General features: G+C 37.1%; 1 protein-coding gene across 3 annotated transcripts in view; it reads left to right on the top strand.

Annotated features, from left to right (window-relative positions):
• LOC150088086 (nardilysin-like) overlaps positions 1–17,881 on the top strand; it is a 569,173-nt gene that overhangs the window by 302,503 nt on the left and 248,789 nt on the right. For all 3 annotated transcript variants that reach the window (XM_090370567.1, XM_090370565.1, XM_090370566.1), the window contains exon 17: positions 1,150–1,182. In XM_090370567.1, coding sequence (XP_090226693.1) covers positions 1,150–1,182 — 33 coding nt within the window. The remainder of the gene's footprint in view (positions 1–1,149; positions 1,183–17,881) is intronic.

Raw genomic sequence — 17,881 nt, 5'->3', positions numbered from 1 at the left:
AGTTACACAACTTACAGTAAAACTGAACCTACAGCACTTACTCCAACCACTAATCTCTCACTCATTGCTGAGCAAAGAGTGAGTGATTAGTAGTGCTATAAAATATTGCTGATGAAACAATTGGCATCCTTTTTTGTACTGCTGACTAGAACATCCTTAGTTCTAGATTCTAGAATGTTTATATTCTGTCAAGCAGTGAGACTGAAACTTCTCTTGTTTGAATGCATGGGAAAACTGAATTATTAACTTGCAAACAGCACAAAGTTGACAGTTTTGGCTTTCTCCATTTCCTTCTTTAAAAATGGTATAAATGAATATTGGTATTCAAAGAAAATTCCAATCTTTATGTTTTGTATGAACCTTTTTTTTAATAGTAAAAAAAAAATACATTTAAACTAGAAACTACTTCTGATTAGTGGAAGTTTGGATTAGCATGGGTTTAGATTACTGAAGTTGTGTTGTATAGACTGCATTAGAAAGACAGTAAACATTGATAGAGTTAAGTATCAGTAGAACAGTAGTTACCTGAAAAGGTTAATGCACTAACTGAAAAAAAATAAATAAATAAAAAAAAAAGTGAAAAATTTGATTTCTGTACACTATATTACACATAAGTTACAATTATTGTTTTGAAATCTATGAAGGACGTTTTATATATTTCAAAAGTTGATGACATACTGATTGCCATCTTCTAGTTTTATGGGAGTTCTTCAAAAAGGCAAGATGAAACCCCAAAAGTGTTGACACTACCTGCCATGATAGCTGTTTTGGTGATCCTCTTTCTGTGAGTTCATCTCATTAGAGTTACTTCTTTTACCACTTGTTTTGCCTATGGTGGAGTAAGGCATTTATTTACATACTCTCTGAGGTAACAGTACTACCAAAGTAACTACAGTGTATTCCTTTTGAGAGAGTGCTTGTATTTTAATTGGGTGAAATTCATTGACAATTAAAAGTTGGTTTTTATAAGACAACTAAAATCACAAAAAAAAAAAAAGGAAAAAAAAAGACTTTGCATGTCTTTTTTTTTTATGAATAATTTCCTATCTGTAATTCAAAATCTGCTAAAAAAGTGAATTGCAAAAGTGCTTAACTGATTAAACTCTGAAAAGGTTTTTGATATATCTGTTTTTTTGTTTATTATTATAGATATTCCAACTGAATGGCTAAAAACATGGAATGGTAAGCTTTAATTTTTATTTATTTTTAATTTTTCTGTCTACTTTTAAAAGATATTTAAATTCTTTTGAGTTAAATTGAACAATTATAAAATAAAAATGGAATAAAATTTAAATAGTACACATCTTATATTAACTCCAGAAATTAACTGTTAGTAACACACTAGTAGAGCATGCCTCAGTGGTGTACTACTTGAGGATATGTTGTCAAAAATTTGAAGACTTCATTTCATTTTTTAATATTAAAAATAACATACTTTATCAATATTTAACATTTAAATGTTATTTTGGTACAAATTGGCCATGTGAATATCATATATTGAGTGACCAGTTTATTAGATAAACCCCATTATCCATGGGATCAGCTTGATTCTGACATTAATTCAGTGTTTACCTGAAATTGATCTGGCACTATGTTAAGATTTGATAACTGTTCAATCTGTATACTGATGTTAAGTAGAACAGTTACTTACAGCTTTCACACATTATAGCCATTAAGGTGCCCTTGTGCTATATATTCTGTTAACAATAACAATATCATATGTCCATACTGGGCTGTATAAAGCAGGTAATCAGATTTCAAGTGATAATGTGTTCAACAAGAGAATATGCCAACAGCATTCCCCAAGTGACTTTGAGTGTGATATGAGAGCCTTTACTAAATATCCTGATGCAAGCATCATGAGCATACAACCCTGCTGGGATGTTTGCACGATTTTTACACACAACAGTGTATAGAGAATTGTCAAGTGAAAGTTAAAGATTCTGCCCAGGTCAGTCCTGTGGCTGGAGAAAGCTTGTTGATATAGTGGCTGACAAGGGATAACAAGATGTACTCTAACCAACAGGCCATAATCAGTCAAAAGATTAGATAAAAATAATAATTAACCAAATGATGAAATTTCTAACACTGCTCAGATTGCATTTTTGGCACATCATCAATGGGAAACCAGGCATTTGAATGAAAAATCCCAATTATCAACATCCAAAAGGCACTCATATTTATATTTTGCTCATTCCAAACTGGGTTGAACTAGCAACTTCAGTAAAGATATGAAATGGGGAGGGGATTTACCTAAACTTGAATCAAAGGAAAAGAAAGGATAGAAAGAATGCTTTGTACCCCTTGAATAGCATTTGCAGTGGAAAATTATTCATTCCATCCAATAGTCTGTCTAGTTCCTCCTTGAATTTATTTAACCTATCAATTTCTACAGCAACAGATGGAAGTTTGTTAAATAATCAACCAACCATTGGCTAAAGGCAAACTTCTGCACATCTATTCTGCAACCATCCTTCCTTAATTTGAATTTGTGGTCCCTGGTGTGTGCGTGTGTGGTCTGAGCAAGAGGAAGAATCCCATCAGCATTGAGCTTGCTAGATTGATTTAAAGCAGTGCTTCTCAAACTTTTTTGGATCACCGCCTCCCTAAAAAAAGCCCTCACCAGGACTTTTTTTTAGCCCACCAATATAAAGTGAAGTTAAATATCTGAAATGAATATTTGTCTGTTTGCCTCCAAAAATGTAAATCCAGCCCTGCATGTATTATGTGTGTGAATTATAAAGAAAACTATTTACTGTACTTTATTCCTTCTTCTTAAAAAATTACAACTACATAAATCAAGTCAGTTATAGTCACTTAAATTAAATCATAAAAATTAAAGTTAATTACATAAATAAGTCATGATATTAATGGAAATAGTTAATTATATTTTAATATTTAATGCGATGGATGAGTTGGTGGAGATTTATTAGCTTATCAATATTAGGTTTAATATCTGTAATTAGAAGTCGTAAATCGCCACGTTTAAAACATCCAGACAATTTCTTTGTTTTGTCAGCAATTGAGATACAGCACTGAAACTGGTTTTGACTAGATATGATGTTGGAAAAGAAATAAGTAATTTTTTTTTACAATTCCCCACAATGCAGGATAATGGTCAGGGATTTTCTTTTGTAACCAAAATTCCTGATATGAAGTTTGAAATTTTGGCTTCAGTTCAACTTCATTTTGTAACTCAATCAATTCTTCTACAAAACGTTCACCATCGTCATTATTTAAAAAAAGGATTTATAACTCTGAAATTTTCAAATTAAGGAGATCTTCGAACCTTTCCTGCATATCTCTGTGCAACAGTTCTAGATGATTACAAAAAGTTAGTAGAGTTTCATCAGCTATTTTTTCTTTTTTCTCTATTTCCAACAGATTTGGAAATTGATACAATTCACATCATCCTACATTGCGCATAAAAAGCTTTAATTTTGAAATAAATGCTGAAATTTGAGTTTTCGCCTTAATAAGAGTTCATCTTGTCCTTGTAAATGTAAGTTCATTGAGTTGAATCTAGTAAATAAATCTGCACGATAAGTAATATCAGTTTTCATTTTCTTGAGGTCATTACTAAGGTCGTTGTTCCTATCTTCAAATAACTCGACAACAGTATCAAAGAGTTCATAAAATCTGTTCAGACAGTTGCCTTTTGACAGCCACCGAACCTCGGAGTGAAGTAGCAATTGTTCAAAATCTTCACTGTTTTGATCACAAAGCTTTCGAAATATACGATCATTCAAAGAATGTGCTTTAATTTTGTTTAGAGCAGTAATAACAGTTTGTAGAGAATTGTGCAGTTGATCACCAAGTTTTTTCGCAACTAAATGCTGACGGTGAATGACACAATGAATAGTAATAATATTTGGCACAGCATTTTTTTTAAATAAGCCATAAAACCCTTGTAACGGCCAATCATTGATGGTGCTCCATCCGTTGCACAAGCATGTACTTTTGTAATTGGAATTTCCCTGTCTTTAAAAAACTTTTCAGTAACCTGAAATATAGACTTGCCTTTGGTATACATTTCTAGACAGCTTGCAAATAATAATTCTTCTTTCAACTTTTCATCTTTTATGAAACGTAGGTATGCTAGTAGTAAAGGTTCATTACCTGGCAGAGTTATGGCCTATCGCCCCCTTTCATACCTAACGCCCCCATGGATTATTCAAATGCCCCCAGGTGGCAATATCGCCCACTTTGAGAAGTGGGCTTTATATGAGAACTGATTTAAAGCCTTAAAAACCTCATTAAATCACATTGCAAGTGCCTGCTTTCCAGACACTACAATTTGCAGAACTGAAGCCTTTCTTGGTAAGAGCACCCCTTTGTTCTACTCACCAATCTCATTGACCTTCTCTGTACTCATTCTGGCAGCTCCACATTCTTCCTAAAATGAGGCCTCCAGACCTGTATGCATTACTCAAGATGTGGCCCGACTTGCCTTATACAATAGGATAATCACCTCATTACCTCTGCTAGAAAAATTCCTGTATGTTATTGACACGACCCCATGATCTACCCTGGCAGGCTGTCTGCATTGTCCTGAATGTAGTACCACCACACAGTTGGTATGGTTTTCTAAGGCTACTGCTACCATATACAGTAATTTGCATTCATCAATGTTAAACTTCAATTTCCATTTCCCAGAGGTGCCTCCGTAGCCAGGTGGGAAGGAGCAGCAGTGTGTAGCACAAGCTTCTTGATTAGACCCGGGTTCGAGCCCGTTACCACCAAATACGGAGGATGCGGAAAGGTCAGAGAATGACTACCACATATCCCGTAGCAATATGGCCTTAGTTGCTAATGCTCCAAATAACAAACAAACAATCCATTTCCCAGCCCATCTGCTTAACTTTCTAGATCATGCTGCGGTAGTATACTGTCATTAACCACCCTACCAACCTTTGTATCATATGCAAACTTGGACATTAAACTCGATATGCCTTCATGAATGTCATTGATAAATATAGAAAACAATGAGCCTAACACCAAACCCTGGGGGACTCCACTAATAACATTAGTCCACGAAGTGCAGCATCTACCTATGATCACTCTCTGTCTCCTCCCACTCAACCATCCCCTTATCCATAGTAGCAACTTACCCTTAATGCCACACTGCTGAAATTTGTATAGTATCAAAAGCTTTCCTGAAATCCAAGTATATGATATCAAAATTATTTTTTACTTCCACTTCCTTTGTGACCACATTGTAGTAACCAATCAAATTGGTAAACCAAGATTTCTCCTTAACAAACCCATGCTGCTTTTGAAGTACGTATAATTTGCAGCCCTGTATTACTTGTATTATCTGTATTACTTCTTTTACCAGTGATTCCTTTATTTAAAAGAAGTTAAACTAACTTGTCTGTAATTACTCATGTCATCCTTTGATCCCCTTTTGTGAATTGGGGATACATTTTACATATCTCCAGTCCATAGGGACCTCTTTGAATTTGAATCAGTCCCTCCCTTCTAGAGTTTACATAAGTAAAGAAGTCTTTGTTGTTTTCTTTGCATTCTTTGCCAAAGATTTCTCGTAATCTGCCATTGCTTATCTGACCTGATTTGTGACTTGATTACAGACTAATTTATACCTACCATAGGTTTCTGTGTCACCTAATAATTTATATACATCTCATGCACTTTTTTTTTTTTCCTGCTGCCATGAGTTTCATCACTTCATCTGATGTCCGTTTAGGCCTATAGCTTAAAGAGTCTTTCTTAGTTGGTATGAAAAGCCTAGTAGCTTCTATGATTAATTTCTTGAACGGTTCTTTTTAGAATTTGCGGATGATAATATCAGATGGTCCCACTCTGTAGAATTTAAAAACTATTTGAAATCATTGTAGTTACCTTTACGAAAGCAAAGACCACTCCTTTTACACCTGATGGTAGTGATATGTTTATCTAAATTCCAAATCAATACACCATGATCACTGCCGCCTAGTGGTTCTTTTATCTGCAGATTCTTAATGCATAAATAATCACTGCTGATAGTCAAATCAATGGTATACTCCCTGTTGTTGCTTCTCTAATATGTTGCTGTAGATAATAGTTATCCAGTAAATCCACAAAAGGCTTGCTAGTGTGAATGACCAACCCACAAGCTCCAGTGAATGTCTGGAAAGTTAAAATTCCCCATTACAAGACGTTCTGATTTACTGGCCCACTCTATTTCTCTGTATAGCTGTTCATTATAGTCATCAGACCATTAGGTCTATAACACACTCCTACTGTCATTTTTGCTTTCCCAGTGCTTATGTTATACCAAACTGACTCAACATTGCACTCGCCACCCATGTCAACTGGATGCACTGCCTTAGATTTTATGTGCTTCTTAACTAAGAGCATTCCCCCCCCCCCATCCTGTGGTATTCTTTCTGTATGCAATGTATTCTCCATATTCAAATTCTGCATCCCTTATATCTGAGTGACATCACGTCTCTGAAATCTCAAGTTTCTACATTTTGATGTCTTGACCAACACTTCAAATTCATTAAATTTATTTACTATACTCTTAGCACTGGTATACCTGCAAGTATACATGCACCTATTCTTGTGCTTAGTTATCTGAACACAGCCCATGTATTTACTTGTTTCATAATGACTCCCAGCAGTTCTTGAAATCCCCAGCACCTTGCTTTCAAGGCTGCTGCTCATTCCAATAGAAGCAGTCGAAGAATCTTGTATTTTTTAATGTTAAACCTCAGTAACTACTTCTGAACTTATTTTCCTAATTTATCACTGCTTAATGGTGTAGTATTCTGATTAGTGTCATTGACTATACTGCCAACCTTTGTATCTTCAGACAACTCAGACTTTAAACATGATTTGTGTTTATCAATATTGTTAAGACATGGCTGCCAACTCTCTGGATTTACGATGGAGAACCATCATTTTTACTCAGTTTGACACTTCTCTCTGCTCACCATAATAATATAATTGGTGGTAAAAAGTTTCTCTGTCTTTTTGAAAAAAAATTAGTTTTTCCTCCATCTTTTTCTTTTCACAAAAAAATAATTAAACTACTTAAATTTGGAAATTTTTTTAAACAGTTTTTAGCTAATTTCTGCTTAATTTCTCTAATGAATTGGCCTTTGGGTGTATTGTGGTAATCTGCTTTGCAAAATAGAATTTCATGATAATAGTATTGTTCTCTCTCATGTGCAGTCATTTCAATTCCTTTTGTAGGGTGAAGCTAATTAACAATGTTTTTCAGTAAGATGCCAAAGAAATATGATTCCTTTAGCATCAATTTCAAGCAGATGTAATCATAAATTCTATGTACTCAGGCATTAGCGAACATAAAAGTATAAGAATAGCATATACTACATAGAATGAAATGCAAAAATAGAAGTTACATTTTGTGATGACAAAGATTAAGTCATACATGTTTATTTGTTCTTGTCGTAGGACATAATCTTTCTCTGAGTTATGCTGCTCATGCAGGAATATGGTTGAGAATATGTTTCTAAATAGTGGAACAGCAAAAAAACAAAATGGCTGTGGAAGAACAAAAACAATGGGTATTGTCAGTGAAATTTCGCAGATAGGGAAAGAGGAGGTAGTGATGGCTCTGAAAAATGTGTCATTTTTTGATTTCTGCAGATGATAGTAATCAAATTGAGTCCAGGTTATATACCATTTTGGATATAGCTTGGAATTTTCCTTTCCTAATTAAAAAAAATAATAAAAATAAATAAATCTTAAAATTGAAAGCAGCTTGCTTTCAGTGCCAGCATTAGAAGGTGACAACTCAACAGCATATACATACACATGCACACGGGACATCTTCTGAACAACCTCAAAGTATGTGGAATACCTCCAAAAAAAACTGTCTGGAATTGGATGTTAGTGTTGACATGCCTTTTATAGTAGGCCTAAATACTGCAGTAGTAGGTATTAAAACAGGAAATTGAGCATTTGGTGGTAACAGGCTACCTTTGTCATCTTATTAACTTCTGTGCTGAATAAGATAGCTGTATACCTTCTTTTGAAAATAAATGAATATGTCATAGAAATTTACTATCTAGAAAGAACTGCTAAAAAGGAGAGATAGATTTAAAAATTTTAAATTAATGCACTCCTGTAAAGTAAAAAAGATTTTGAAGCATGTTAATTGTGTAACTAAACTGGTAGAATAGTGGTAACTATTGTGAGAAAAGTAACATGAGTGCTTTTCAGAGATACCAGATAGAAATGAACAAGTTATTACTAATGAATGCTACTGACTCATTTAAATCAAGTTCATGATTTAAGTAAAGTCGATGATCCAAAAGTTTTAAAAGAAGACTGATTAATGAACTCAATTTGTCTTCTGAATTGTAAAAGTAATAAACATGCTATGTAAGCTGATAATTCCAGACCTGTTATTGTCACTCATGCAGAATGTCTTTTCATATTTTGTTCTTCTGGCTTGAATAAAGCAATTTGCTTGTTTCTTTTAAATATGTTGCCAACATTTGAAAACAACCTGAATGTAACTCTTCAATCCAACTATCTCACATCCATGTACTGAGGTCACTACTGCTAGATATGTTGAAGAACATTATGTGCAAATTTGTTTTACTAACATTTCTCAAACCTCCCACTTGCAATTTGTAAATTGATTACCATAGCAGACTAAACCAAAAGGATGATTCTGACTTAGTGATTAGCATTAGCAAGAAAGAAAGCTTATATAGCATCAGCCAAAAAAAAAAAAAAAAACCCCTTATTTCACCCATCCACTCGCTCCAAATGTTTGTCAAGTTCGGCCTTGAATCTATTTAAGCTATCAACTTCTACAATGACAGATGGAAGTTTGTTCAACAATCAACCACCTGCTGGCTAAAGGCAAACTTCTGCACATCTATCCTACAATTGTCTTTCCTCAATTTGAATTTATGCCCTCTCAGGTGATTTGTTCTGGCTTGAATAAAGCAGTTTGCTTTATTCTGAGCAAGAGGAAGAATTCTATCAGCATTGAGCATGCTCAAATTACTCAAGGCTTTATACAGCTCTATCAGATCACCTTGCCGGTGCCTTGTCTCCAGACACTGTAATTTGCAAAACTTAAGCCTTTCTTCGTAAGAAAAACCTTTTGTTCCATTCACTAATCTTGTTGCCCTTCTCTGTACTCGTTCCAACAGTTCTACATCCTTCTTAAAATGAAGCCTCCAGACATATACAGTACTCAAGGTGTGGCCTGACCATTGCCTTATACAAGGGGAAAATCACCTCCTTATCCCTCCAAGAAAAATTCCTGTATACCATTGACATTTATTATTTTTATTTATTTATTTTTTGGTAGTTGTTGGCGCATAGGCTTCTGTGGCCATAATGCTCCTGCCAAGGTTTTTGCGGTACTTTGATCCAAGCCCGAGGCGGGAATCGAACCCGCGACCTTTGGGTTGCAAGGCAGGCACTTTACCCACCCAGCTAGCCCGGTCGGCATACCATTGACAAGACACCATTACTGGGATATAGGTATTGTTACCCATTCTGATCTTATAGGCATTCCATCTTATGGTTTTAAATTCAGAGTTATCCCTAAAGTTAGCTATGCATATTTCGAAAAACAAGGCCTTTTAGATTACTGTATGTGCTCAGCTTACAAATACAATAACTGTATTTTTTATTTTTAAAAAATATTATTATTTTTTTTTTTTATGAAAACCCCAAACATGACAGGTATTAGAACCTATAGTACTTAGTACCGTGCTTGAGTTGGAGGTCGAGAAGACAAAAGAAGATATTTGTTGACATTCTTCTGTAGACTGTAATTTTCAGGAAATATGTGAGTTATTACGTAGCATAGAGCGAAACAGATGACAGAATAAATAAATGACAAGTTTAATATTAAATTGTAAAACACATATATTAAATACATACAGTACAAATAGCTTTTGGTTATTATGGTAACCTTCATCAGTCAAACTGACAGTTTAGGAACGTAGAACATAAGGGTGTGTAGTGCCAGTCATGTATAATGAACTGCGTGATGTAATAGTTAACTGTTTGATGTTGAAGCCTGTGGTTGTGATGTATGCGAACGTTGGCAATGTTTGTAACTCATGAGAATGGTTGCTTCAATAATAGGGTGGACACGACATCCACTGCTTCTGTTGACAAGTATTAGAACATGTGATGTGAAACAACTCCAACCAGGTGCAGTGCAGGTCAATGTCATGTCAGGTGGACCAGAAGTGCTTGGCAGTGGTCGAGTGCAATGGCAATGACTAGCTGCTACATCGGAGAAACTGGGAGATGGCTCGGCAAACATCTTTCAGAACACGAAAGAGTCATCCACATAGCAGACATAGAATACTCAGCCATTGCCGAGCACTTCTGGTCAACCAGAAGATTTACGAAATGATTCAACCAGTAAAGCAGCCCTGATGCTTGAACTTTGGTTCCTGACTTTATTTACTCAAATATAACCCATAACTTGTACTCCCAAGCTATCAGAGAATCTGAACGCTACTGTGCACCCCAAAAACGTAAGTTCACAATTTTAATCCGTGAGTCCCTTGACTCTCGTCATCGATATAGTACCGCTACTGCAAATTGCACACAGTTTGCATTGAACTTGAGTGACATGCAGTTATCTACAGAACAGGTAAATCTGTTGACTCTGGGTATGAAATTTGCTGTTCTTCCACGAAGCCCACCAATCACTGATATTGCTTTAGGTGTAGAAGCATCTTTAACACATTTCCCTGAAGAAGTGGCGAACACAGCACCTGAAAACCACAGCAATTTTACATCATGCTTGCCCTGCTTCTTCCATTCTCATCGGCAAACAAATCTCTGCTCTTAAAGCATTGAAACAAGATTCATCCATCATCATCCTTCTGACAGACAAAGGGCGTCAAACAGTCGTATTGAATCACACAGATTACGAGACGAAAGCTCTGTTGCTCCTATAGAACACTTCTGTCTACCAGCCCTTAACTGTTCCTCCCATCAAAACCATGATGAATGGGAACAATGGGAGTTTAAAGTAAACACCCTCGTCAACAATTGGTTTAAGCAGGAGAAAATAACAGAATACACACATAGTCGCCTCCGGCTGCCAGATTTCACAATTCTACAGACTACCGAAAGTCCACAAAGAAGGTATACCGTTAAGACCCATTGTCTCCTGTTGTGGCTCACCGAGTTACGAGTTGCCGAAGTTTGTCTCGGGGCTCCTTTCTCCTCTAGTAGGCAATATGGCCAACACAGTTTCCAACAGTGGTGAATTTATAGAACGGATCCAAGCCCTAACCTTCTCAGAAGATCAAATCATGGCATCATTTGATGTAGTGTCCCTTTTCACCTCTATCCCATTTGAACTTGCCATCACGTGCTGAGAAACCCTTGGCTGTAGGACCAAACTAACACCAGATGATATATCCACCGGCTTCAGACTGCTTAACTGGTGGCGCAATTATGTTCAACGACTCCATTTACCAACAGGTGCACGGCACAGCCATAGGTTCCCCAGTTAGTTCAGTCATAGCAAACATTGCAATGGAAGAATTGGAGGGTTGTGCATTTATGAATGTACCAGATGCCATTACCTTTTGGTGTCACTAGGTGGATGATGTGTTTGTAGTTATCCCCAGAGATTCAGGCAGCCGGCTCTTAGACAACCTCAACTCTCTGTCGCCTTTCATAAAATTCACCATCGAACTAGAGTCGGACAATACCCTACCATACTTAGACACCCTTGTCTGACGTGAGGGCACGCACTTGAAGACAACTATCTACCGCAAACCAATGTGTGCTGGCCAGTTTGCCAACTATCGGTCCACACACATGTGCAGCCATCTTCTTGGCACTCCATGGACCTTGTTAACCTGTGCCTGGACTGACTAGTTCTGTGGATGAGAGGTGCAGCGAGATTGCTAAGGTCAAGGCAGATCTTGCGAGGTGTGGCTATCCCACCAGTAACCTTGATAGGTGTGACCTGCAGACACATAACCACATAGCAACCAACAGCAATATTCAAGGCAATGACTCCACCAGGAGCACCTTTATCCCTTACTACCCAAATCTATCACAACAGGTTTCTAGGGTCCTGAAATCACATGGAATAAAGTGCGTACAGCTCCTGGACAGGAAATTATGATCCCTCATCTCTAGAGTGAAAACACCTTTTCCCACCTTACTACAAAGTGGACTAGTCTACTGCATTTCTTGCCATGACTGCACTAGCTGCTACATCGGAGAAACTGGGAGACTGCTTGGCAAACATCTTTCAGAAAACGAAAGAGCCATCCACTTAGTGGACATAGAACACTCAGCCATTGCCGAGCACTTCTTCAATCCGACACTGCATTGACCCACACCACGATATCGTGGTTGTCAATCGGTCCTGCCATTATTGGCGCTGCCCCTGGTTGGAGTTATTGCACATCACGTGCTCTAATACTTCAGTCAACAGAAGCAGTGGATGTCTTGTCCACCCTGTTATCGAAGCAACCGTTTTCATGAGTGACAAACGTTGGCACCGTTCGAATACATCACAACCACAGACTTCAACATCAAACAGTTAACTATTACATCACGCAGTTCACTATACATGACTACACGCCCTAATGTTCTACGTTCCTAAACTGTCAGTTTGACTGATGAAGTTACCATAATAATCAAAAGCTGTATGTATGTATTTAATATATGTGTTTTACAATTTAATATTAAACTTGTTATTTATTTATTCTGTCTTCCATTTCGCTCTGTGCTATGTAATAACTCACCACAATGAATCCAGAGCACACAGGCCTCTTTAACTATTTTAAGGAAATAAGTATGAAGGAAGGTTGTTCCAGAAAACGACAGTTGAATGAATAAACAAGGAAGATGAAAAGTTGGTTCTGTGTGTTTGAAGTTGAACAATAAATGGATGTTGAGTGGATGCAGCACGTGTTCTGACTCATTTGGAAGAGAGAGCAGGAATTGTAGAAGCCAATTCAGAAGCACAGTGCCCATGTAAGTATCTGTAGAAAAGGCATACAGCAAGAACGTACGTCTATGAGACAAAAAGTGGAAAAACTCTCTTAGAAATGAGTCATTAATTAACCTAAATGCTCTCTTCTGAAAACCACAGAAGCCTGAGAGAGGTTTTGGGGGCACCTCCCCAGATGTGGGAACAATATTCCATGGTAGGGCGGATTTGCGATTTGTACAGAGTGTGAACAGCTGTTTGGAAGAAAAGTAACACCGAGAGCAAAAGAGAAGTTTTTTAGATGCAGAAGAAGCAATATTTGTAATGTGCTTGTGCCAAGAGAGATTAGAGGTCAGTGTAATCCCTGGAAGAGATATATCATCTTGCCTAGAAATCAGAGTGTCACCAAAGATAAGTATAGGAGCAGAAGAATCCTTTTTGCGAGATATAAGACAAGACTGAGTTTTAGAAGGGTTGAAATCAACTAAGTTGTCTTTGCCCCACTGGAGAATTACCTGAAGATCGGCATTTAAGGAATTGGTAACAGATTTTCAAGAAGTTGAAGCTGATTGAGCAGGACAAGGTTTCTCAAAATGGAAAGTGGAATGCAATGTGCTATCATCAGCAAAACTATGGATAGGATTTCCAGTCAATGGAAGAAGGTCATTAATATACAAGAGGAATAGAGTGGGAGAAAGAACTGAACCTTGGGGGCCACCGGCATTAGCCATCTAACATCACCCTCAGTGAGCGATCAGAGAGAAAACTGGATAACCAATTACAAAAAAACAGTTGACAAACCATAAGATGGAAGCTTGTTTAGAAGACCTTTATGCCAAACGCAACCGAAAGCCTTTGAGATGTCAAGAGCAACTGCTAACACCGAACGTTTCCATCGAATTTTTCCATAAATGGGTAACATAAGCCAGAATATCACCACTGGATCAACACTGAAGGAATCCATACTGGCGATTGATGATCAGATGGAAGGTTTCTAGGTAGTTTTAGAGTTAGTGTTTAATTGATTTCTCCATTACCCATTTGTCACCCATTTTAGGAATTGGCTGGATATGAGCAAATTTCCAATCAGAAGGAAATACGAATTTCCTTCTGATTGGAAATTTCCTTTGGAATAAGAAAGTGAAAAAAGTGGCAAAAACAGGAGTAAGGTCAGGAACACAGGTTTTGAGAACAGGTGGAGAAATACCATCAGGACCTGGAGCTTTCTTAGCATCAAGATTCATCAAAATCCTTCTGACAGGGCCCTGAGTCCCAAGCAATAGTGACAAGCAATTTTTCTCTGTGATTCCTAGTGTTCTCTTTGAAAGTGATATAGTTTTATTTTTGTTGGGTGATTTTCTTCTGTTTTGTTCACTTAAAGTGGTTCTTTGCCTAAAAAGTCTGACGTAAGAACCTAGAAAAGGAATCTACCTTTCTTTTTTTAGTATTCATATTAAGTACTAACTTACTCTAGTAACCTTAATAACCGCTTGGTTACTGGTCACATGCTCCTGCCTCCACATGGCAGGGCCGGTAACCTGGGAGAAGAAAGTCCCTCTTCCAAGGCTAAAAGGAGTAAATAGACACTAGTGACTTCCCACGATTAGAGCCATTTTTTTTTTTTTTTTTATGACAACCATGAAACTGATCATGACTTCTCGCTGTCAGAAAGACTAAAATGGGATGCAAACAAGGAGGAACCTCCAGCTTTTCTGATCATCCATTCTCAGTCTTTACAACCTGTCAGCAAGCTCTCCCCTTTCATCATAGAACGATGCCTTGAAAATGTAGCAGCATCTCCAAACATGGTGAAATGTCTTCAATATGGTGACTTGCTAATAGAGACCTCTCACCCAGGACACTCTGACCTACTGTTAAGACTTAACATATTTAAGTGGAATTCCAATTCAAGTCACTCCACATAACACCTTGAATTCTTCTAAGGGCATATCAGTGAATGGGACCTATTAAACATTTCCAAGGAATAAATAATCCAGGAACTAAAGGATCAAAATGTAATTAAGGCCAAGAGAATCATGATACGAAAAGATGAATTTTAACCTTCAATTTTACTGAATCTACCATCCTCAGTCAAAGCAGGTTATTTAAATGCCGTGTTCAGCCCTTTATCCCAAACCCTCTAAGTTGCTACAAATGTCAGAAATTTGGTCACTCCCAGCATGCTGTGGAAATGCAACATGTTCAAACTGCAGTTGCAAAACTCATACAATCAGAATGAAAGGCACAAACTCTGCAGTGTCCTAATTGCAGGGGCAATCATCCAGCATACTCCAAAGATTGTGATCTCTGAAAGTTAGGTAAAAAAAAATACAGAAATACAAGACTGAAAATAAAGTATCTTTTCAAGAAGCTAGAAGACAAGTCACCAAATACGGAGGATGTGAAAAGGTCAGGGAATGACCACCGCATATCCCCCATAGCAATATGGCCTTAGTTGCCAATGCTCCTAAAAACCAAAACAACAACAGAAGACAAGTAAAATTATGCATGCCAAAAACCACTTACGCTTCGGCTACCCATAGTCACAAATCAGTAGCATGTCAGAAAGAGGTGTCAGTCTCTCCCGACAAATCAATCACCAACTGAGCTCAATTAGCACTATCAACTCAGCCTACATCTGAATTACTTTGGTCCACAGTTAGTGGACCAAAGTAATAATATGCCACTCACAATTTCAACTCAAAACCTAACCCACAGTAAAGTGGCAGAAAAATTGCATAAATCAGATCCTGTGAAGGTGAAACAACCACAACCAACAAGCATGGATACTGATGATATGCCCAACCAAGAAGATTTTCTTGAATTACATGCAGCTGGTGATATCGAAGATAAAAATGATTCAGGACGCCCCAATTTTCCCAGAAAAGAAAAATCTAAACTTGACTGTTATAAACAACCCACACATAAAAAAGCAGACAGATTCATTTTCCTCTTACAAAACCAAATAATGGAACATATTATCCAATGGAACCGTAGAGGTCTTTGCTGTTGTTGTTGTTATTGTTATTTTTGGCGCAAGGGCTGCTCAGGCCATATTGCACCGTAGAGGTCTTTGCAGTAACATAGATGATATACATGAATTGATTCACCACTACAAATCTCTTGCAATATGCTTGCAAGAAACTAATTTGACATCTTTGGTCTCAGTTTCAATCAAAAATTACACTGTATTCAGGCAAGACAGGGCTGACTCCAATAGCACTCATGGAGGAGTAGCGATACTCATGGATTCAAGCATCCCCTCCAGGCGCATTCCATTGCAAACATCCTTAGAAACCATTGCCACACGTGTTGTTAATGGTATTACTCTGACATTGGTTTCAATTTATCTTCCACCTAATCATCAATATACTATTCAGGAACTCGAAGATCTTGTTATGCAGTTACCATTTCCATTTTGTTTACTAGGAGACTTTAATGCACATCATCCATTATGGGATTCCCCCACCTCAGACAGACAAGATAAGCTTATCGAAATGCTGATCGATAGACAGAATTTAACATTACTAAATACTGTTTCTCCTACATATGTGCATCTCCCTACAGGTTCAACATCTGCAATAGACCTTTCCATTTGTTCCCCGATCATCTTTCCAAGTATAGATTGGGTATCTCTGAGTGATCCTTATAGCAGCGACCATTATCCGTTAATTTGCAAAATTCAAACATCCTGTTCCTTTCCAACAGAAAATCCAATTAAATGGAAATTTTCAAGGGCTGAATGGACAAAATACAGAACGTACATCTGTACATCTCATTTGACAACATTATCATTCAGTCCAGTTCCATCAACATTGTTGCCGAGGACATCACGAATCAAATGCTGACAGCCGCGTCCACTGCCATTCCTCAATATCAAGTAAGAAATAGACGGAAAATAAATTACTGGTGGAATGAAGATTGCAACAATGCAAAAAAAGCAAAAAAACAAAGCATGGAACCTTTTACGCAAACATCCTACCACTCCTAATCTTATTAACTATAAACAGCTTAGAGCTAAAGCTCATTATATCAGATGCAAAGCAAGAAAAGAAATTTGGATTAAATTCGCCTCATCAGTTAATAAAAATACTGATATCAGATTAATCTGGAGAAAAATAAAATGTTTAAATAGTAAATTTACACATTTATCCACCTCACTACTGAACTGGAAAGGACAAGAGCTCTCTAATCCTACAGATATATCAAATGCACTGGGAATTGTATTTTCTCTGTTGTCTTCTAGTAATGCTTATGATCAATCATTTCAAAAACGTAAAACCGTTACAGAGAAATCCAGACTGAATTTCACTGACAATTCTGCTTTAATCTTATAATCGACCATTTACCATGCTTGAGCTACAGCAATCTCTTACCAGCTCAAGAAACAGTGCTGCTGGCCCTGATGGGATATATTATATAATGCTCCCAAATCTGGATCAAAGATTACTCTCTTCGCTCTCATATTTTACAATCGAATTTTTTCAGAACTTACCTTCCCAAGTTCCTGGTGTTGTTCTTATGTACTACCAATTGCAAAACCTGGTAAAGATCATTCTGTTCCTCAAAATTACAGGCAGATATCCCTTACCAGCTGTCTCAGCAAAACTCTTGAGAAAATGATACATCGCCATCTCATTTGGTTCCTCGCGTCTCAAAACTTGATAAATAACAACCAATTTGGATTCCAGATAAACCGATCTTCATTGGATTTCATGATCAAAGCCGAGACAAATATCAATCAGAAATGCTTTCATCAAAAAGGAACATCTTGTCATGGTCTGTCTTGACGTTGAGAAAGCCTTTGACACTACGTGGCATTTTGGCATCTTAAAGGATCTACATTCTCATGGCCTGAGAGGTGATTTACCATATTTTATCCAAAATTTCCTTCAACAGAGATCCTTTCAAGTTTGCTATCGAGGAACCCTCTCTAAAAATTTTATCCAAGAAGGAATT

This window comes from Mastigoproctus giganteus, chromosome 3, assembly GCF_048544385.1.
Source record: "Mastigoproctus giganteus isolate SK-2022 chromosome 3, ASM4854438v1, whole genome shotgun sequence".
Classification (NCBI taxonomy): domain Eukaryota; kingdom Metazoa; phylum Arthropoda; class Arachnida; order Uropygi; family Thelyphonidae; genus Mastigoproctus; species Mastigoproctus giganteus.
Note: the sequence above shows the minus strand (reverse complement) of the source record. Positions and strands in the feature narration are given on the sequence as shown.